Genomic DNA, 24,815 nt, shown 5'->3' on the forward strand with positions numbered 1-24,815 from the left:
GACACACCCCTTTATCTGCGGGTTATTTGTTTGTATGGAAGTGTTGAAATTTTGCGCCACTCCCGATATACATGTATTTTAGGTAGTTCAGAGTATGGACCTTTTAGATATTAACAAAAATTGTTTTCTGTATTAAAAAAAAAAAAGAGAGAAAATTATGTATAGGTTGAAGAAAAATTTGGTTAATTTGAATAAAAAAATGATTTCATCTGTTCAAAATATTTAAAGGGCCAGTATAGGTAAGATTAGATACAGAGCTGACAATTCTTGCTTGTAATAGTTAAAAAACAATAGATAATGTAAAGAGAATCAGCTAAAATTTCTGTCAAATTACTTCACTTACAATTATATAGGCCTATATTATATAGTCTAGCCTTGATGGTCATACTACCGTTGTTACGTTGTTACGATAATAAAAGAAGTCTTGATAGCATGCCAGTACTTTTTTTTTCTATTTTATTTTTAGGCTGGGGTTTGTGGTCTCTAGGTTTTTGGTGGGGGGGGGGGTGTCTGGTATGACAAAGACACAATCCAGATTATTGATTCATGAATTGTATATTATTTCAATAACCGATGTTCACAGTTAAAAAATTAATAAAAGCGATCGGATTTGTTATTTATAATTTATTTAGGCTATTATAGTTCTATGAATGAGTATGAATTATAAGGAAATGAAATAAATGATGTCGGCCAATCAAATATAATTAATCACCCAGCTAGTTAAGCCTAATCTAATTAATAATTGACAAAACCAAATCAATCGAAGTTCGATTAATTCACCGAGCTGAGGAGTGTCACGGTTTATGCTCACCTGTGCGTGAATGAATGTTCAATAACAATATTCCCACGCAAACATTAAACGAGACTTCGAACAGAGTTATGTCCCTTGTACACAAGTTGTATTGTGTCACAAAGAGCAAGAGGACTATCTCGTCAAAATAAGCCTGTCAAATGATTGGTGTGCGTTTAGCTGATATGTATGAGATTGTATCACTTCCTCGTTCACTTCGGACCGACAAAATGTAACAAGGAATAAGTTTATAGAAAAACAACAATATTCAGCGTTAACCGTGAGTAAAATCACTTCATTTGTCTTTTCCATTTTGGTTTTGTTGTGTGTGAAGAAAGTGAGCGAGATAGACAGACAGGTCGATACAGCATGTCATGTATATATATACACCGACTGACAGAGATGAATAATCGGTGTTATATTGTTGTTATTTAGGCCTAGTCCTGTATACATGACTAGACAAGGAAGTGATATAGGCTACTTTCCTAAAATTGTTGAATTTTCACACCCATTCTCATGTAGTCAGACGAATTTAAAGTACAGTCTTAATTGCCTCTAGAAACAAAGCTTGTGTTATATTCCAATTGAGAAAGCTATTTCATATATCTCAAATCCAAACCCAATTTCTCAGGGGCGGATCCAGGAATTTTTGCAGGAGGGGGTTTGCCAGGTTCCTGAGAAAATGTATCCCCCCCCCCCACTCCTCGGCTTGAAATTTTTTGAGAAATACATGGTCTCTATCGTCATTTTGGCATATATACATACACATTGATCTTTTTAAACAGAGAAATCCAACATCCTGTTTGACGTCAATTTTTATTATGAATTAATACGATGACACTGAGATTCAATTTCATTGATGCAAAGCATTAATTGTGATATCACATATGTCTATATATCATTATCTCGCGCTTTGAGTGCCCATCCTGTGGCACCATCTGACGATAAAGGATAAAGCACAATTATGACACTTTTCTCATAAAAAAGGTTGTTTTACAAAATAAATTATGTAGCTGAGCAGGGGTGGGGGGGGGGTGGACCCCCCAACCCTCCCCTCTGGATCCGTGCCTGCAAAGTCCACAAAATGGCATTTAAGGAACTCTAGATTCAAAAATTTCTTCAGACAGGTGCCACAGTAGCTTAGTGAGTAAGATGTTGGATCAGTGGTGCCGGACAGAGGGTCTGGTAAGGTACAGCTGTCTAGTCGTTCGGATGGGACGGAAAAAACGAGGTCCTGTGTACACATTGGCATGTACTTAAAAGATCCCTTGATAGTTGAATTAGATATAAAAATAGGTTGTAGTGCCACTGTCTGGGCACAATATCCCTTGTAGCACACTGCATTTTGTATGCCGTCTTCATTATAGCCCAGTTCGGAGCAGAACAGTAGGATGTTAAACCCCATTTCAATTTCTATTTCTTGCGGCATACAGTGTGCTACGAGGGATTAAAATACAGATCTATATTTCGTTTCATTTTTTTTATACTTTCGATGGCCTACACATTTACATGAAGATCATCTGACAAGTTATAGCGATAGGTCACGTCAGGGGTCAAAAGACTGACTTTTGATCCTATGACGTCAGACATTTGATTAACCAATCAGCATTGATGTTACTAGTGGATTACCCACAGTTCCGTGCAAAACACGCCGAAAGCTCACCGTCACAGACCGTTTCATTGGCCGGTTGTACGTGACAAGGAGTAGGGTCGTCTGTCCAACTTCGTGGGTTTTCTCCGGGTTCTCCGGTTTCCTCCCACTGCTAAAGACCCCTACGCGCAAGCGAATTATGGAAATGAAATTGAACCATATGTTAGTCCCGAAATGACCTAGTTTGTGTCGAGTGGACGTTAAACCCCATCTCTCTTTCTCTCTCTTTCTCTCTCTCTCTCTTTCCTCTCTCCCTCTCTTGGCTAATCCCTGACACCATTCAGAACAGAGTTAAATAACAACTCTGTCAGATCCAAGTGTAGTAAAGACAAGTAATGTTGAACTATAAAAACGAAACGAAATAGGATCTGTGTTTTAACCAGATTGTGGTGCTAACTTGCTATGGTCTATTTGTTTTTCAAATATCCATGTCAAGGGTTCTATTACGTGCATGTCCATTTGTACACAGGACCTCAGTTTTTCGTCCTATTCAGACGATTAGATACTGTCCTTGCCAGGCCCTCCGTCCACCACCACGGAGAAGAGGCAACCACACCGGAAAATCCCAAAGAAAGTTTCTCGTAAATTCTCGACTAACACTGGGAGAAAACCCAAGATCTCCTCATTGGTGAGTCCGTGTCTTTTCTCACCTGAGCCATCAAGGCTTCCGACACAGGTGCTTTGTTTAGGAATATTGTTATCGAGGGGGGGGGGGCTTTACTTAGGATTCTGTATGACCAAATTTTCATATTTCCTTTTGCGTTATTATATGGTGGTGGTAGGGGGGGTTGATGGCCGAGTGTTTAACGCCTGCGCGTAGTATCATAAGATCTGTCATTGAGTCAACTGGTGTGGTTACGATTCCCCGTTTGTACGTGACGAGGAGTAGGGTCGTCTGTCCAACCTCAAGGGTTTTCTCCGGTTTCCTCCCACTGCTAAAAACCCCTACGAGCAAGCGAATTATTGAAATAAATTGAACCATATGTTATTCCTGAAATGACCTAGTTTGTGTCGAGTGGAGGTTAAACCCCATTTCTCTCTCTCTCTCTCTCCCTGACTATTATGGCAAGATATAATAAAATGCTGATACACTGTATACCATAGGAGTAAATATGAAACTATAGAAGCAGGAAGATAAACTAATGTAATAAAATTCCTGTGTGATATACTTCATAAACCACAGTAAAATAATAGATATACCATGGTTTAGAATGAACGGAATGATATACTATTTACATCTGATATCAGGTATTGAAATCCCCTGGGATATATAGATCATACACCACAGTAAAATAATAGATATGACATGGTTGATTATAACTGAGGTAATATACCATGCTCATGTAATGATACCCAAGGGGTATATAAAACAGAAAGGACAGTGATATAATAGATATACCATGGTTTATAATGACTGAGGTGATATATCATGCCTAATTAAATAACCAATCTGTGATATATAGGTTTATATACTACTGTGTATTCAGCACTAATTAGGGTGTTAATTGATACTACTTGATTTAATTAATACTCAGTTCATCCCAGGCTTCTCTTTTCCATCACATTGCCAATCAGGATAGAATGGCAGTGAAATTAAACATACATTATGCAAGAGATAAATCTGCCTATTGCAGGCCCCAAGTTCACAAAACATTCTCAGACTTATTAAGAATTTACTCAAAATTGTTCGCATTATATTAACTAATATATATAGCTCTTTATAAAACTTGTGTTGTTTCAATGTATCAAATACATGAATAAGAAACTATGTGCAGAGTTTTGTGTCTCTGGAGCCAAGATATTTCTTATAAACAGTGATTGAAAGTTGAGTAAATTTTCAACTTAAGTCTGAGAATGCTTTGTGAACTTGAGGCCAGGTCTTTCTTTAGGCCTGAAATGTTTTATAAATTATTAATTAGACATTAATTAACTTATCAAGGCCATAATCAACTGTCGATGGCATCAGATTTCTCCAATATTAAATAGATTAGAACAGTTCAGCCATATTTTAATTTAAGCTAAAAATGGTGGAGACTTTACTCCGAACAACCAGTACGGTGGTTGAAATTATTGCACACTTCATGTCAAACCTTCAAAGGCTAATATCTTCCCTAGCAATAGAGTAATTTGAATGGGAATTTTTAAATTATTCATTTTACATTATCTATTTTCGAACTTTTATAGCAAGAATGGCTAGTTCTTTATCTAAATCTTACATAATGTATCTTTAAATTTTGGATATTCTGACAGCAAATCCAAACTTTTAACCAGTCCATTTATTTAACATTTATTTAAATGACCTACATGTAGATGGATGATAGATCAAATCAGGATTCTACACGAAACGAAATACTTCTTCCCTGATAATTTGGTTAATCACATATTTATAATTTTAGCCCGTTTGAACCTTCATTTCACATGATCTATTTTTGAACTATTATAGCAAGAATGGCTACTGGCTAGCTCTTTATCTGAATCTTACATAATATGTCTTTAAGAGGCTGAACTCTATAGACGAAAAAGAAACTTTACTGCATAGAAAACCTTACAAGGTTTCTATGGTCCAATTTGAACAATTTGTTAAAACATTTCTGGACACAAATATCAGAATATTATCACCATGTTAGTTTCAAGATACATTAAGGGAGATTCGATAATGAGTTGGCAGTTCTCACTATAATAGTTAAAAACTAAATAATGTAAAGGCAATTTACTGAAAATTTCATTCAAATTGATCCACTATGAACTGAGAACTAAGCGAATGAAATTTCCGCCTAGCCTTGATCATCATTACTAAAGTCAGTACAATAAACATCTTAGTCTCGATTATCCATTTAATCGGAAAGTTATGCAGTAAATCGGCTCATAATTCACCAAAGATCGAAGGCTAGCCATGCCATTTAGAGTTGATTGTGGTCTGGATAAGTTAATTAATATCTTATTAATGATTTAGATAACATTTCAGACCGAAAGAAAGATCTTCAATAGACAGATTTAGCTCTTACATAATGTTTGTTTAAAGAAGCTAAATCGCTAATATTTGGGACCTAGAAATTGACAAAAATGGGTTGCAGCGCATATAATAATGTAATATGAATGTATATAAACTGATTTACATTCAATCGTTTCTGTCTTTACTGTAATTTCTAATCAGTTATGTTCGGCGAAATACGCCAGAAGTCTCATGTGAATGGCAATCTTTAGCGTCTGGTTTTTCCAGTCTACACCGATGGTATTTATTGTGCATGCTCTCCAGATAAGAATATAGCGTCACCATTTGACATGACTTGTGGAATATGTCTAGCCCTGTTCTTTGAGTCCCTTGTTCCAAATTGTGCTGAAACGCATTATGGTACACGATTCGTGTACCAATGGTAAAATGTTTTTTTGTTTTAAATATTGGATATCAGACGCCCATCCTTTCCCGGTAAGATCACAACATCAGTGTTGATTTGAATTGACTAATAATTCGTGTTTTCAATGTCGAAGATTTTTGATGATATTGAGTTAGGGACTTAGCTACTTTAAGTGTCCAAGCAGTGTGTGACACACGTTCATCATCAGGGGGGCCACAGTGGCTCGAGACTAGAATCTTCCTCAGCAGTGAGAATTAGATGATGAGTGGGTACTATCAACCTGATTAAAACACAGATCCTACGTTTTATTTTTTATAGTTCAAAATGTCTACACTTGGATCTGGAAGAGTTGTCATATAGAGAGAGAGAAATGGGGTTTAACGTCCACTCGACACAAACTAGGTCATTTCGAGACTAACATAATATGGTTTAATTTTATTTCAATAATTCGCTTGCGCATAGGGGTCTTTAGCAGAAATAGGAGGAAACCGGAGGACCCGGAGAAAACCCACGAGGTTGGATAGGTGACCCTACTCCTTGTCACGTACAACCGGGGATTCGAAACCACGCCAGTCGACTCAATGACAGACTTTATGATACAGCGCGCGCACGCTAACCATTCAGCCATCCAACCCCCCAGTTGTCATATAACCCGTGTTGTGGATGATGTGAGGGATAGGCAATGAAACGATCTGTTATTGGCGTAAGGTGCACGGAACTGTGGGTAACCCACTAGAAACATCAACATTGATTGATTAATCAAATGTTTAACATTATAGGGTTAGCTTGTGCGCGTTGTATCATAAGGTCTGTCATTGAGTCAACTGGCTTGGTTTCAATTCCCCAGTTGTTAACTTGTTTGTGACAAGAAGTAGGGTCCTCCAGTTTCCTCCCATTGCTAAAGACGCAAGCGAATTATTGAAATAAAATTGAACTGTAGACATCAAACCCCATATCTCTCTCTCTCTTTCCTAGTTTGGAGCTTCTCCCCTGACTAAAATTCGTCCCCAATTACCACTGTGGCTAAAATTTGTCCCCAATTATCCCCATGGCTAAAATTTGTCCCCAATTCACCCCTTGGCTAAATTCTACCTCAATTCCTCCCCTTGCAAATCTGTTAAAAGATCCATTCTAAGGAAGCGATTTTATATCAGCTGACAAAGCTTGTTGTCGTATCCTGTATTTACCATATAAATTCGTTAAATTTATTGAATAAAAATTCCTCGCTGAAGATTTCTGCATCCTGTTTAAGAGTGATTGTTGTATGTATAGATCTGAGTCTATAATGTCAGTATATCTGATAAAGGCCTCGTGTAATAATGCCTACAGTATGTTTGAAATTAATACACTCAGTTGAAAAACAGTTTATATGACAAAGAATTATATTACTGTTACTTATTTGACATTTAACGTAGATTTAACGTACATTATACTATTGCTTTAATATGGCTGTATATTTTAATGTAACATGATCACTTTCAACAACAAACGAAATCTAAATGTCATACTTTTCTACCACAACGTAATGAAGACAACCACACATGCACTGTGCTACCAGCGAAAGTTCTCTGTAACAACATACTGAGCTAATGAAGACAACCACACATGCACTGTGCTACCAGGAAAAGTTTGCCCAGATAGCTATTAAATTCCAACTGTCAAGAGTTCTTTTATCCGAGGGGGGTTGAATGGCCCAATGGTTAGCGTGTTGTCAACTGGGGTGGTTTTGATTCCCGGGTTGTAAAGTGACAAGAAGTAGGGTTGCCAGTCAATCCTCGTGGGTTTTCTCCGGTTCCTCCGGTTTCCTCCCACTGCTAAAGACCCCTACGCACAAGCGAATTATTGCAATAAAATTGAACCATATGTTAGTCTCGAAATTACCTAGTTTGTGACGAGTGGACGTTAAACCCCATTTCTCCCTCTTTTATCGGAATGACTAGAGCCTGTTCCAGGCCAGGCCCTCCGTCCTACACCACTGACAAGGAGAAACCACAATCGCCAAAGTGACATTGATCCTTTAATGTATTATAAATGAAATGAAATGAAATGGGGTTTAACATCCTACTGTTCTGCTCCTATACTGGGCTAATGAAGACTGACATACATTATACAGTTTGCTATGAGGGAAATTTTGCCCGGGCAGCGGCACTATCGCCTACTCTTATATTGAATTCCAACTTCCAAGGGATCTTTTACGTGCATACCAATGTATACACAGGACCCCGGTTTTTCGTCTCATCCGAAGGACTCAACAGCTGTTCTTGTCAGGCCCTCCATCCTGCATCACTGACAAGGGGAAACCACGTCGGAAAATCCAGATGAACTTTCTCGACCAATGCAGGGATCGAACACCCGACCTCCAGGCTAGCGAGCCAGCATCTTAACCACCCAGCCACCGTGGCTCCTTTGGCGACATTGCCTCTTTAATGTATTATAGCTACAATACAAGACATATCTGCATGGATTATTTTGTAAATGTTAAAAACCAGTTGTATAATTTTCTATAACCCCAAGGCTATCATGATTTTAAGCTATTTTAGGCAGATCAAATGTATTTTTCTATTTGAAAAATATTTAACGAGGTGATAATTAATTTTTAGTTGCAAATTTCTTCTTTTTTTTTTTAATTGCTGTCAATTACTCTATGCATAATTAGTTTTGTTTAATTTGATGAAAACACAGGTCCTATTTCAGTTTGGTTTTTATAGTTGAAAATTTTGTCTTACCTCTCTCTCTCTCTCTCTCTCTCTCTCTCTCACTCTCTCTCTCTCTCTCAGTAGTGGTGGCCATGGAAAGTATAAACCAGGAAGTTACGATACGATATGCGTGAATATCGAAGGGAACCGTGGTCTGTGGGATATAAATATATATTTTAAGTTAGACCTCAAGGGGTCCACAACCATGATATTACATACTTTAACACTATTTACATACAGGGAGCAGCCATTTTGTCAGGCAGTATCGATCTGATTTTCGTGAAATTCGAACTCAACTGTCATTATGGTTTAATGGTGATATGAAATCAGCGTTTTTCTTTTAAAACTTCCTGTCTTGTGGCTGCTGATTGTACGAAAAAGTGGTGTTTTGTATTTAGCTTGTTCTCTGTCCATCTCTTGCAAATTGTGGGCGTATTTTGCATGGCAACCACTTGTTGATATAGTATTCTATTAATTATGTACATGTATATCAACTTATTTAAATATCATCGGATCCATTCCATGAAACCGTCTGTAATTGGTTTGTGTTACCTCACCTGTAATTGGTTTGTGTTACCTGTATTTTTAATCAGATTATGTTGCTGTCGAGTGCTGTTTGCACAGATATCTGGTTTTGTTTCAGTGTGATACCGGTAGTTTTGTGACATCCCAGTCAGTGATTCTTCACATTCTCTATAATGCTATAGGTCATTCAGACACTTCTTAAAGATGTTGTCTAGTTGTTGGGATGGCCCGAACAACCGAGGTCCCGTGTATACATTGGCATGCATGTAAAAGATCCCTTGGCAGTTAGAATTCGATATAAGAGTGGGCCATAGTGTTGTTGTGTGGACAAAATTTCCCTCATAGCACACTGTATGGCGTATCATCCGCGTATGTCCATCTTCAATAGCCCAGTCAGACGTTAAACCCCATTAAACAGTAGGATGTTTAACCCCATTTCATTTCATTTCGTTTCTTAAAGATGCCTTCCCATGCAATACACAAACTGGTGATTTAATGATATCTTTGAGGAAAAAAACATATTCAAACTAATTTATCTATCAAAAATTTGCTCCAAATCCGGGGGGTAGGATGGATAGCCGAATGGTTAGCATGTGCGCGTTGTATCATAAGGTCTGTCATTGAGTCAACTGGCGTGTTTTCGATTCACTGGTTGCCTGTCCAACCTCATGGGTTTTCTCTGGGTCCCACTGCTAAAGACCCTTTACGTGCAAGCGAATTATTAAAATAAAATTGAACCATATGTTAGTCCCGAAATGACCCGGTTTGTGTCGAGTGGATATTAAACCCCATTTCTATCTCTCTGTGCTTCAAATCCCCCTCAAAATGTTTTAATTGGAAGAAAACTAGACCCAATCTGTGAAAATCTATTTTAAGCAACTTTCAGTTAAACTGGTTTAAAAATCCCAGATGATCGTTAAACCAGTTTAACTTCATCTTCTGAACTCAAAGATGGGGCAATAACCCATCTCTCTACACATTCTTTCGAGAAGGCTTATTTGGCCATCTGAATGGGTCGGCGTATTCTTCAGGGAGATACCTATTAATAAAACTAAGATTTGAACAATTTTCATTATTAAATATCTTACGTTTCCGCTGACAGTATATTTTTTAAACCTTTAATTTCAATAATCGAGACTTCATAATTACTGAGTAATGCAAATGCAGAACTTGTAAAAATGCATATTGGAGCATTTCCATTGGTAATTCTAAAGATATCCCAGAACCTAGACCCCACCTCTTTCACCCCAAGATATTGTGAATGGTAACAGTTTGGCCATCTTGCCCATGGGTTAGAGTTAGGGTTACCTACATGTGTTAGGGTTAGAGTTACCTAGCTTAGAGCGAAATTTGTTTTTAAAACACTATTAGAATCTCTGGAACAGGATCAGTTTTAAATATTAGACATTTTGAATTTATCTTAAATAATTAAGTGATAAGGTATAAAAGTCTATTTATATTATATTTTTTTTTATCAGAAAACTCGAAGAGAGAGAGTAAGTTTTTCAATATTCACCAGAATTTCTGGAACAGAACCAGTTTTTAATGTTATAGACATTTTGAATTTATCTTTAAAAATTAAATGTTAAGTTATGAACATCTATTTATATTAACTTTTTTTTTATCAGAAACTCGAAGATAAAGTAAATTCTCCAATATGCATCAGAAAAAGTTTTTTCTTTTTTTATCTGAATTATGTAGATATAAAGAGAATGTTTTAAAGATTGTAATGTTTTAGGGATATCGTATAATGATTTGTTTAAATGAGAAATGTGTAGATATAGAGAAAGTAAAGTATATTAAAGATTGTTTGTAATGAGTTGTATCAAGGAAGTGGTATAAATATAGTTATAATGAAGAATGTATTAAAGGAAAGATTTAAAGACTGTTATAGGAAACACAGATGGCTGGCTTAAAGATGTTATTTATAACAGATGTGAACTAATGATGGTATAATGATATTCAGGAAAAACATCTGTTTAACACATTACACTATATATACACCATTACACGTACCGTATACCACAGTATATCTACAAATCCCAACACAATTATAATACTATTAATGATATGTCTACTATATACCACAGTACATTTACTATATACCACATTACATCTGATATATACCACAGTACATCTACTATATACCACATTACATCTACCATATACCACATTACATCTACCATATACCTGAGTACCTCTACTACTACATGTATATACCACATTACATAATATATCCCACAGTACATCTACCATATACCACAGTCCATATCCCACAGTACATCTACCATATACCACAGGTTTCGCCTGATCCTCTGGTTGCCTCCCACAGCTAAAGTAAAGACCCCTGATGTGCAAGCCAATTATTGAAATAGAACTGAACCATAAAATGTTAGTCGAAACCACATATGTGGAGTGGATGTTAAACTCTCTCTCTCTCTCTCTCTCTCTCTCTCTCTTTCTCTCTCAGAATTGGTCCAGTAAGCTGAAATATTGAAAAAAAGTTAATCTGTATGGTTGATAATGCTTGTATTGGTTGTTAGATTTCATTGATTCATTGATTCATTCACTCATTCATCTATAATCTAATTATTTTGACAGCAGTAGATAACTTTCTGAAAGAAGTTACTACATGTATATACTATAAGGGTGCATGTCTGGTATATGATTTTTATCATTGGTTTTTCATTCTTCCATCTATCACATGTATCTGTCTAATATGTATTTATATATATAGGGTATTCTTCATTCATCCATCTATCCATCTTGACCATATATAGTTATTTTTCTCAGGGTTATACATGTCATATGTTTGTGTGGACATGTTGGGTATTCTTCATTCATCCATCTGTCTATCTTTACCTTGTTTTCTCAAGCTATCAGGATATATATCTGTTTATGTCTATATGTTGGGTATAACACATCAATGAGAGGTAGTTGACCTATATCCACAGGTATATCTATAGGTATATCCAGGTGTTTACTTCAGGTAAACCAATGAGGAGATGTTGTTTTGATGTGACAGGTTAATTGATAGCTATGGTAAATATGAATAGACAGTTGTTTAAGGAGAATTTGTTGTATTTATTGTTGGGGTGGCTGAGTGGTCTAACCTGATCTGGTTGTGTCCTAGTTTTGATACCACATTTGTATGTGACAAGAGTAGGGTCGCCTGCCTAACCGTGTGGGTTTTCTCTGAGTCCTGATTCCCCGGTTGTATGTGACAAGGAGTAGGGTCGCCTGTCCAACCTTATGGGTTTTCTCTGGATCCGTCCAACTGCTAAAGTCCCCTACGCGCAAGCGAATTATTGAAATAAAATTGAACATGTGTTAGTCCCGAAATGACCCACTTGTTTGTGTCGAGTGGACGTTAAACCCCATATTTCTCTCTTTGTCTCTCTATAGATAATCTGTTTTATTCCCTGTTTGTACATGACAAGGAGTAGGATCGTCTGTCTAACCTTGTGGGTTTGCTCCAGGTCCCACTAAAGACCCCTATGCGTAAGCGAATAGGGCCTATTGAAATAAAAATTGAACCATATATTAATCCTGAAATGACCTAGTTTGTGTCAAGTGGACGTTAAACCCCATTTCTCTCTCTCTGAGTCCTCTTTTATCATCCCACTGCTCAAGACCCTTACTCTCGGCAAATGATTGAAAGAAAAGGTCACAAAATATTAGTCTCGAAATGACCTAGTTTGTGTGAGTATACTTAAACCCCATTTCTCTATCTTATTAATATCGTACCCAATGAGAGAGTTGTCTAATATAGGCCATGCCCGAGGCCATGCCTGTTCTCAATCCTGGACAGTTCTGAATAAAATATTGTTAAAAAAAAACGAATTAAAAAACTGAGACTTTTGTACTGTTATGTGTATATAGTGGGAGAAGCCCGATAATAAACACTTTGAAATATTGTACCCATGGTTATTTTATTACCGTAGTTACATGTATAAGATGAAAGTAGGAATATATAAATGAAATAAAATGGGATTTAACGTCCTACTGTTCTATACTGACTGGGGTAATTATCGTAACTTTTTGCAAATTCAGCTTGCAAGTAGCAGATTTTTTGGACATGTTATTATAAAACGGCAGCAACTGAACTAAACAATGTCAGGGAGGTTCTGTGCTGTAAAGATAAATTCTCACTTACGTTGGATTCCCCAACTTTTCAGTGATTTTACTGTTAGCGTGGAAATATAAAAAATTGCGCGAAGAAACACAGCTTTCTTCCATCGGCAGAAAGGTGTAGGCGTACATGACGGACATACGCCATGAGGTATGAGGTAAATTTTGCCCGGGCAGCGGCGTAACGGCCTACTCTTATATCAAATTCCAACTGTCAAAGATTCTTTTATGTGCACACCAATGTCTACTCCGGACCGCGTTTTTTTTGTCTCATCCGTTAGACTATACATTGTCCTTACGCCAGGCCCTCCGTCCTTCACCACTGACAAGGGGGAACCATGTCGGAAAATCCTAATGAACTTTCTCAGTCAACACAGGGACCGAACACGCGACCTTCAGGTTACTCACTGAGCCACCGCAGCCCCCATAAGATGATAGACGAGTATGGTAGTGTCCTTCTAGTTAATTCATATGGCGTGTTTTATAACCTATCTTAAGATACTTGAAATTTAGTGTACATGTATGTACTCTTTATTTCACAGCTAGCCATAAACAAGCTCCATCAGCCAATTTTCTCACTTTCATATTGATACCAAGATGCAATTATTTCTGTGGATTGTGTTCCTGAAACAGATTTCAGCTCTCTCTCTCTCTCTCTCTCTCTCTCTCTCTCTTTCACTCTCTCTCTCTTTCACTCTCTCTCTCTCTCTCTCTCTTTCACTAATGAAATAAAGCCCCACCCATCTTTCTCAATCTATGTATTTAGTTCAGCATTACTTCCTGGTTCAATGTTTTCACCAACAGGACTTGACCCTCACTGAATCAGGTCATGTCAGTTCTAGTGTTTTAGTTGATTTTGGAGAATATGCTGTTACATTAAATTGTTTACTGGATCAAATATTCAAACTGCGTGTCTCATTTAGTAATAACGAAGACTCGTGAAACAGGATGTGCCGAGTTCAATTCTGGGAAGAAAGAAATGGAGTTTAATGTCCACTCGACACAAACTAGGTCATTTCGGGACTAGATTTTGGTGTTAGCTGGAATAGTTCCTCAGGATTTTCCTACCAAGACAAATTTTGCACCCCCCCCCCTTCACCTCCTCCTATACCCCCTCCTATACCCCCTCCTATACCCGTGCAAGCACTATGTAAAAAGATAGTGTTCCTAACTTTACCCCTGCATTGTCAGAGTAGGGCATTGGGCAGGGATCGGATCTGGGGCTTTGCGGCATGATTACAGGCAGTGTCAATATAAAAAAATTATATAGATATTTATGACCTCGTGATGTGTCGTGGGCCGCAGGGCAATATACCGACTGCACCCCCTCTCCTGGGGCCAGTACAGAAGGTTTGGCAAGCAATAGACTCTAGTAATTAACATGGAAGAAAAATATCTGAGGTCCCTTTCGCAACTCTTCATGATCTCCTGGTAGTCAAATCAAATTTTAAAACTGTTAGAGAAAGGGGGGGGGGGGTCTCCAGGTCCTCCAGTTACTTCCCACAGCTAAAAGACAGAGGTTAATCTTTGCCTTTCCATTACATGGATGAGGCCCGATATTGAGTCATCACAATCACACACGACACAAATTATCAGTGGAAACCAGTTACCGTGTCCCATTTTATTATTTGAATAGAAAAAGCCTTAAAAACGTCTGGTAGACTCAGACACACATGTACTGTAGTGAACTGTCTATTGATTCATCTATCTAATATATAATATGTCAACTGTCCTTGTCACAAATAGAATATATACTTTTCTTATTATCACTCTCTATTAGGTCATTTTAAGACTAACATATAGGCTAATTGTGTTCTATAGTCACATGTTGGGGAGGAGACATTGTATATACACTGTACATGTATTAATATAAATGTAAATAGGCTAATTGTGTTCTATAGTCACATGTTGGGGAGGAGACATTGTATATACATGTATTAATATAAATGTAAATGGTAATTAATGATTAACAGGACCTGATATTAGTCATCTGATACAATATCTATATAACACACAATATATTCTACATTTCAACCTTATATTAGGGGGGGGGGGATTAGATGCTTCAATTTTATTTCAATAATTCACATGAACGTACGGGAGGAAACCAGAGGACCCGGAGAAATTCTACCATGATGGACAGGCGACCCTACTCCTTGTCACGTACAAGCGGGGATTCGAAACCACGCCCCACTTGACCCAATGACATACCTTGTAATTTCACACGTACACGTCAAACCATTGGACCGTCTAACCTCCCAAAATACGAGTTAGTTGCATTTTGTCAGGGTAGCGGCTTACCACCTACTCTTCCTGGTTTATTTCAAGGATTCTTGTATTTACGTCCCAAGGGTTGTATATGAGTTGACCTCAGTTTTTTTTCCCCTTCCAAATGACGAGGGCTGTCATCAGTCCAAGTATCAAGGTTTGAATCCCGGGCTTGTATGTGGTAATTAAGAGAAGGGTGTTGTTATTTTTTAACTTTTGTTAGATGGATATGGAATGAAAACCACTTGAAAATGTTGAAGCGTTCTGAGAAAATCTAGATTTTTAATTGTGTATATGTATTTGTCAGATATCATCATGAATTTAATCACATCATGGATATATACATGTTTATTATATGGTGAGTGTACTAAATGACTTAGTTGCTGATTAACCTTTGAAACTTGGTAGGATTATTCATTGATTCAATTGAGCAGTTGGATGGTCGAATGGTTTGTCCGGGCGCATTTAATAAGGTTGGCCGAGTGATATCATAAAAGGTCTGTCATTGAGTCAACTGGTGTGGTTTTCTCCAGGTCCTCCGGTTTCCTCCCACTGCCAAAGATTCCTACGCGCAAGCGGATTATTGAAATAAAATTGAACTAAGTGTTAGTCCCGAAATGACCTAGTTTGTGGCGAGTGGACGTTAAACCCCGTTTATCTCTTATTGTTTCAATAATTACAGTGTCCGTTTTTTTTTGCCTTTTGGGCAAGCCGCGATGGATCAGTGAGTAAGGCATGTACTCGCTAACAAGGGGGTCACAGGTTTGATCCCCGGTCAGTTAATTGGGATTTTTGCGCGTGTTTTCCCCTTGTCAGTGATGTAGGAACTGGCAAGGACAGCATCCTTTGCAGGTGATGAGAACTGTATATGTAACTGAATTCTTATTAAATAAATTTTTAATCTTTTTTACAAATGTGACTTAAATTTATGTCCAGTTTAAAGGTTGTTTTAAACAAACTAGCGCCATCTTTACGTTTCAGTGAACATATTTCATCAGCAACTTTTTAATCTAATTGATTCGAGTCCGAGATTATCTATCGTTAACAATAACTAAATAAAATCTTAAAAAGGCTATGAAATAAAATATCAATAGGCCTACAATTTGAAATGGTTTTCTACATAAAATGATAAAAATGCTATAAAATCAATGACTAGGCCTACAATTTAATATTTGGTAAAAGATGAGTAAAATGTCCGTTTAGACATTTAAGACTTTGATACACTTGAATTTTAATTCCTAGATGTATATGGCTATGTGCGTTTTTAATTTTCATACCAGGAAGTGGTCGGTTAGTCAGACTGATAATACCCAAACTGTCTTCTCCTACATAACAAGGAAGATAATTGACTAACGGAGTAGCCATTTTATATGATAACAAATACATTGTGTAGACATGGTTTATACACGATTCATCTAGCAGGGAATTCAATAGAATAATTAATACTCTTACAACAGACTTGTTGGATTATTGTTTTAAATATAAACATGAATATACTGTGGTGAGTGTTTTATTTACATCTAGTAGGGAGTTTAATAAAATCATTTACTTCCAGTAGGGATAATAAATAAAATGAAATGGGGTTTAACATGCTAGGGATAATAACACGTGACACAATTATAGGGAATACAAGTTACTTGAAGGGTTTATTTCAGCCACGTTTCGACACAGGTTTTCCCTCGTGGAAACGTCGCTAAAATAAACCCTTCAAGTAACTTGTATTCCCTATAATTGTGTCATGTGTTATTCTCATCCAGTTACTAAATGCTGTTTATAGAATTAATTTCTAGCAGGGAATTGATGAATAGAATCATTTATATTTGGTAGAATAGAATCAACCGTTCAACAGACATTTAAAAGAGAGAGAGACAAATGGGGTTTAACGTCCACTCGTCACAAACTAGGTCATTTCGGGACTAACATATGGTTTAATTTTATTTCAATAATTCGCTTGCGCGTAGGGGTCTTTAGCAGTGGGAGGAAACCGAAGGACCCGGAGAAAACCCACGAGGTTGGACAGGCGACCCTACTCCTTGCCACGTACAACCGGGGATTTGACAGACATTTAAAGTAGCGTTATTATTATTAATTTATAAAAACCAACCATGTCCAGTCCTTTTTAAAGTGGCAATATTATTATAAAAAACAACAATGTCCATTTTAAAAATTTTGGTTATTAATTTATGAAAACCAACCACATACAGTCATTATACAGAGAGTTAAACTTAATGGTCATAAACAAACTTAATGAATTTTTCAAACCTCCACATTTCATAAACATACATTATTCAAGAGGTATAGAATCTGACTATTGCAGGTCTTTCTTTAGGCCTAATTATTAATTAGACATTTATTAACTTGACAAGACCATAATCATGATTTAGTTTAAAAATGGAGAAGCGAGGCTAAGCTTCGAACATCCAGGTCTTTAGCAGTGGGAGGAAACCAGACAACTCGGAGAAAACCCACAAGATTGGACCAACGACCCAAATCCTTGTCACATACAACAGAGGAATCGAAACAACGCAAGTCTGTAACTCAATATTATCCAAAAATATTACAAACGCTGGAGTTTAAGGGAACTAAGTCTCTAACTCAATATCATCCCAAGTCTTCAAGAAATGAAATGAAATGGGGTTTAACGCCCTACTGTTCTGCTCCGAAATGGGCTAATGAAGACGGCATACATTTATATTACATTATTATATGTGTTGTGACCCATTTGTGTCAATTTCTAGATCCCAAATATTAGCGATTTAGCTACTTTAAAGGAACTAAATCCCCATTATTTGGCACCTAGAAATGAACACAAATGGGTCGCAACACATACAGTATAATGAATGTATAAAAACGGATTTACATTCAATCAGTTTCTACTCTAATTTCTAATCATTTATGTTAGGCGAAATATACGAAGAGTACAAACTTAATGGCGTCTGGTTATTCCACTCTACTGTGGGGTATGTTTAGCCTTGTTCATCGAGTCGCTTCATTACAAATGGCACTTGAAAGTATTCTGCCAATTTTGAGTTTTCATTAAGTCTTAGATATTGGATATCAGAAGCTCATCTTTTCCCTGTAAGAAAAACAACATTAATGTTGATTTAAATTGACCGATAATTTGTGTATACAATGTCGAAGGCTGTGGATGATAGTTAGAATTTTAAATTCATATACATATTCAATAATGAATGTGATTAAAAAATGATTAATAACAACAAATAACTCTGTTTGCATAGAATCAATCCAGCTTTAATAATTGTCTTTTGTGATTTATTAGAAGTATGTGATTTTGTCAGGTATTTCCTTACCTGAGCAAGTTTAAGTGTCAGATTAAATTGTGAAATTTTTGTAATCTCTATTTTGAATTCTTGTGTTAAATACACTGGGTTAATAAATTGTCATGTTCTAAGATTACTTAATTACACCTGCCTGTAGCTGGTAGTAAAAATTACGGTTTAAAATTTCATGACATTTCAATAATATACCAGTTTAGTTTTTATACAGCTGATTATTAGCATTGAGTCAAGTGGCATGGTTTTGATTCCCTGGTTGAACGTGACAAGGAGTAGGATTGTCTGTCCAACCTTGTGGGTTTTCTCCAGGTCCCACTAAAGACCCCTAAGCGTCAGCGAATTATTGAAATAAAAATTGAACCATATATTAGTCCTGAAATGACCTGGTTTGTGTCGAGTGGAGGTTAAATCCCATTTCTCTCGCTCTGTGATTTTTTTCTGTTTTTGAAAATTGTCCAGCACCAAGTTCAAAATTCCAGACACTGGGTCATTTAGTTTGCTGGGTATATTACTAACACTGTTATTTCACGCCCTCGAAACTCACTCAGGCTTCTCCAACCTGCTGGATATTCTCCGGGTTTTCTGGTTTCCTCCCACAGCTAAAGACCTCTCTCTCTCTCTCTCTCTCTCTCTCTCTCCCCCCCTACCTCAGGCTTCAAGATACTCTCTCTCTCTCTCTCTCTGGTGAAATAACTGGTAGATTAAAACCAGTAGTAGTGTGTATCAGATGGACCCCTCTCTCTCTCTCTCTCTCTCTCTCTGGTGAAATAACTGGTAGATTAAAACCAGTAGTAGTGTGTATCAGATGGACCCCTCCCTCTCTCTCTCTCTCTCTCTCTCTGTCTATCTGTCTATCTCTCTCTGGTGAAATAACTGGTGAGTAAAAACCAGTAGTACTGTCACATTCTTAATCTAATAATAAACACAAATTGTTTGTCTTGACTTAAAGTCATCGTAAAAAACCGTTAAGACTCCAACTTAGGTTGATGTCATGGTCATGTAAAGCTTGTATGATGTTGTGACTGTTAGTAAAAAGTCGTGTTGGTTTGTAGCGTACCTGTGAATTACCTGCGTACAGGTAACTTGTTACAACCTTCCTGGCCAACCTGTTGACATTATATTTGGTGAACAAGTTTTTAGTGATTTAGTTTTGAGATTAGCGAAGACGACCTGGGGTTAATCTTGATAGTTATTGTGTGCAGTGTTAGATAAACATTTCTTGAAGGATATGTCGTTCAATTGAGGATATAAACAAACGATATAGGTGATAATAAGGATGTAATTCAGACTGATGATAAAATAGAATGGGACACAATAAATTAAAGGAAATGTTCAGTTTACATCACATTTGAGAAATGTTGAAGAAGAAACTTCAATTATGTACCATAATATGAAACAAGTGAAGAACAATAATTTGTGATGATAAAATTATTTCAATTGTAAACTGGGATGTGATTCAGACGGATGAAAATAAATCAAAATAAAGAAAATGTAACCTTATAACTTGTGAATTCAGGAAACTTAGATATTGATTTGATCAATTTTTTTTAAAGAGGCATTAGGTAAGATTAGATAAAGAGTTGACAGTTCTCGCTATAAGTTAATATGTTGAAAATTACTTAATTCTCAACCTAGATATTAGCGATTCAATTTTAGGCCTAGATATTAGCGATCCAATTTTAGGCCTCGCCTTGATTGTCATTACTATTTTTACGGTTATTTCATCCATATCAACTAAATATCGCAGGATAACAATGGCGTCAAGAGTTGATTATGGTCTGGATGTGTTAAGATAACTTTTAAGGCCTAAAGAAAGACGTGCAATAGGCAGATTTAGCTCTTACATAATGTATGGTTAAATGAAATGAAATGAAATTGGGTTTAACTTCCTACTGTTCTGCTCCTAACCTGGGCTAATGAAGACGGGCATACGCCATACAGTGTACTATGAGGGAAAGTTTGCCCGGGCAGCGGCGCTATCACCTACTCTTATATTGAATTCCAACTGCCAAGGGATGGATGTTTAATATACATGTCATATTAATGTACATGTATGTGTGAAAAATAAAACAATATAACAATATATTTAAAGGACAATATTGGTGCCAGTCATTATCACATATGTGATAGAGCTGGTTAAACACGTTCCAAATATAATTTTATCTCAGAGATCATTGCTACGGTAGCTGAGTAATACAGGTTTCCTGAATCGGAAGTGACAAACGCCAAAGGAAAACACGAGTCAGCTCTCTATATAACTGACTGATGTGACGAATGCTAACGGATATACAGGCGAATTTTATTTCATTTTGTATATCCTGTAAAATTTACCTCCCACTGCTAAAGACCCCTACGCAAAAGCAAATTATTGAAATAAAATTGAACCATATGTTAGTCCTGAAAGGACCTAGTTTGTGTTGAGTGGACCTTAAACCCATCTCTCTCTCTCTCTCTCTCTCTCTCTCTCTCTCTCTCTCTCTCTCTCTCTCTCTCTTCTCTCTCTCTCTCTCACACAAACTAAATTAAAATTTCTTGTATATTTTCAGTTATAATATTTGTGAAGTCTGATGTTGGAGTTATCCAGTGTGCCGACTACGGGTGTTTTAAACTTGTGTTCAATATTGTGATATTCGTAGACCTATAATAGTATAAACATGGGGTGTATTAACACGAAAGCAACTGGGGGATTCGATGACCCGATGAAAGGACCTAAAAATGGAAGTATTAGAAGCAGTGGTTCTAGAAGGAAGAATAGTTATACCCAGAATCCAGTTGGATTAACGCAAACTGGTCCTAGTGGTAGGTCATGGGTCAATCTGATTAAAACACTGATCCAATTTCGTTTCATTTTATATAGTTTTTACTACACTAGGATCTGGATGAGTTGTCATATAACCTGCATTGTGATTGATGTCAGGGATTAGCCAATGAAACAGTCTGTTATGGCAGGTTTTGGGCGTGAGGTGCACGGAACTGTGGGTAACCCACAAGAAACATCAACGCTGATTGGTTAAATAAATGTCATATGGTCAAAAGCCAATCATATGACCACTGACACTACATTCAGTCAGATCTCCATGTAGTGTAGGCCATCGAAAGTATAAAAAAACGAAACAAAATATAGATGTGTATTTTAATCTGATTGGTCATATATTTAATATATTTAATTTAAATGGTGCAGACGGAAGAAACGGTATCTAGTTGTACATATAGGATGGGAGACTGCGCTCATCTGTCTGTACACACTGGCGTGCATATAAAAGAACTCATGAAAGTTTCAGTTCAAATTAAGGGTAAGCCGTAGCGCTGCTATCTCGGTAAAATTTCCCTCATAGTACACTTCATGCCACAAACAATAAAATGATATATTTACCAATTTCTAAACTGACACTAGTGAATTATAGGATTAATATAATTATTCTTTAACAAGATAGGACTGTGTGTATTATCCATTTTGACGTTAAATCATCCATCACAAAATGTATTCAAATCCAGTAAATATCGCAGGCTAGCGTTAACATCGAAAGTTGATTATGGTCTGGATAAGTTAATTAATGTCTAATTAATAATTTAGATAACATGTCAGGCCTAAAGAAAGACCTGCAATAGTCAGATTTAACTCAAGTTTAATGTATGTTTGAACATAAGATTTAATAAAATATAATTATTGTTTAAAGATATAGATAGAACTCACAAGGATACACTCTCTTGAACAATTGAATAACCCAAGCGGTATTCAATGGTCATTGAGTTGTGTTTTTATTCTATAACTACATGTAAATCTCAAAATACACTGTGTTTTTATTCTATAACTACATGTAAATCTCAAAATACACTGTACTATCCAGATTATCAAAAACAAAATCACCAATAACTCTAAAATTCATCATAGGTTCCGCCCTTTTTTTCTTTCTTTTGTTACAAAAATTGCGGTTGCTAGTGGTGACTCATTACAGTTTGGTTGTATTCAATGGCTGTATTGAATGATATTGTTTGTATTTGCATGTAGTTAATAGAATAATATGCTCTTACCCTTTTCTTACACAATGTATGTTTAAGAAGTTATATAAGTATGTAAGTGTTATATATTATATAGAGTTGAAGTATGTACTTCTATTTATCACACGTCGACCATATTTTATACTCATATTAAAGTCAAGTAGATCTATAGTTTCAACCTTTTATAGTTAGTTCATATAACTCTTGTTGATTTAACATGGTCATATTTCTACTAATCTACTCAAAAAGTCAGTTGCTACTTACAATAGACAATCGAGTCACGATGGCTCGCTACCCTGGAGGTTGCGTCTTCCATCTCTGCATTGACCAAGAAATTTCATTGGGATTTTCTGACATGGTTTCCCCATGTCAGTGGTGCAGGATGGAGGGTGTGACAAGGACAGCTGTCTAGATGTTCGGATGGTACGAAAACCGAGGACCTGTCTATACATTGGCGTGCACGTAAAAGATCCCTTGGCAGTTGGAATTCGATATAAGCGTATGCCCGTCTTCATTAGCCCAGTTAAGTGGCAAAACAGTAGGACGTTAAACCCCATTTCATTTCATTTCTTTTCCACTAATTCAATCAAACGCTCTTGTTGCAAATTGTAAATTTTTTGGACATGTAATTATAAAAAGGCAGCAACTGAACTAAACAATGTCAAGGTCTGTGCTGTAAAGATAAATTCTCACTTACGTGGGATTCCCCAACTTTTCAGTGATTTTACTGTATGTGTGGAAATACCAAAAATTGCGCGGGGATACCCAGTGCTTTTCCCCTGGCAGAAATGTGTAGGCCTACATGTACGTAGAAAGCGGGCCTTAGGTTGAAACTATACACGGTGGATCATGCTATAATGAAAGAAAGAAATGAGGTTTAACATCCACTCGACACAAACTAGGTCATTTCGGGACTAACATATGGTTCAATTTTATTTCAATAATTCGCTTGCGTGTATGGATCTTTTAGCAGTGGGAGGAAACCGGAGGACCAGGAGAAAAACCACGAGGTTGGACAGGCGACGCTACTCCTTGTCATGTACATTTGGGGAATCGAAACCACGCCAGTTGACTCAATCACAGACCTGATGATACAGCGCACGTGATAACCAATCGTCCATCCAACCCCACTTCCACCTGCAGAAATGTATACATAGAAAGGGAGGTTTAGTTTGAGACTAGAGACGGTAGAATATGTTATGATGAGGCCTGATATAGATGTAGACTAATTTTTAACTAGGAAGTAATATAAATCACAATACACTGAAGTTATTGTTTTAATATCGGAAATACACACTCAAACTTCACTTCATATTAGTTGTTTGATTGGCTAAAACAACACTTGGATATTTTGGGGGATGTTCGATGGGAAAACCCAAAAGATAATAACTGGTTTCAAAATACCGTAGAAAAATGTAGTTTGATATTATTTTCATGGACACCATTCATATGAAATTTGGAAACATCAATCTAGCAAGTCTAGTTGAAAAATAGTTCAAATATTGTGTTTTTCATTCAACTAGTTTATAAAATCATTTACACTAATGTAGGGTACACGTTAGGGTGGCCGATTGGTTTAATCTGTAGGGTACACGTTAGGGTGGCCGATTGGTTTAATCTGTAGGGTACACGTTAGGGTGGCCGATTGGTTTAATCTGTAGGGTACACGTTAGGGTGGCCGATTGGTTTAATCTGTAGGGTAGACGTTTGGGTGTCCGATTGGTTTAATCTGTAGGGTGTTTGGGTGGCCGATTGGTTTAATCTGTAGGGTCCACGTTTGGTTGGCCGATTGGTTTAATCTGTGTACTTTAGATTATAAGGTTTGATCCCTGCATTAGCCGAGAAATTTCATCCAGATTTTCCAGCGTGGTTTCCCCCGTGTCAGTGGTGCAGGACGGAGGGCCTGACAATGACAGCTGTCTATTCATTCGAATGGGACGAAAAACAGAGGTTCCGGTGTCCGGGCAAAATTTCCCTCATAGCACACTGTATAGCGTATGCCCGTCTTCATTAGCCCAGTTTAGGAGCAAAACTGTAGCACGTTAAACCCCATTTCATTTCATTTCATTTAGATCATAAGGTCTGTAATTGAGATTCCCTGCT

The 24,815-nt window shown here is 36.9% G+C and overlaps 1 protein-coding gene across 3 annotated transcripts in view; it reads left to right on the top strand.

Annotated features, from left to right (window-relative positions):
* The first annotated feature begins 904 nt into the window (after nt 1-904).
* The window catches only part of LOC126819630 (tyrosine-protein kinase SRK2), a 38,194-nt gene continuing 14,283 nt past the window's right edge, over nt 905-24,815 (top strand). The window contains exons 1-2 of one of the 3 annotated variants that reach the window (XM_050547763.2): nt 905-1,070; nt 21,260-21,512. In XM_050547763.2, coding sequence (XP_050403720.1) covers nt 21,368-21,512 — 145 coding nt within the window. In that variant the 5' untranslated portion in view covers nt 905-1,070; nt 21,260-21,367. Of the gene's footprint in view, nt 1,071-16,777; nt 16,919-19,728; nt 20,276-21,259; nt 21,513-24,815 lie in introns of those variants that run through there. The other 2 variants (XM_050547764.2, XM_050547765.2) reach the window with 2 other exon arrangements.

The sequence above is a fragment of the Patella vulgata genome, chromosome 4 (genome assembly GCF_932274485.2).
Source record: "Patella vulgata chromosome 4, xgPatVulg1.2, whole genome shotgun sequence".
Taxonomy (NCBI): Eukaryota; Metazoa; Mollusca; class Gastropoda; family Patellidae; genus Patella; species Patella vulgata.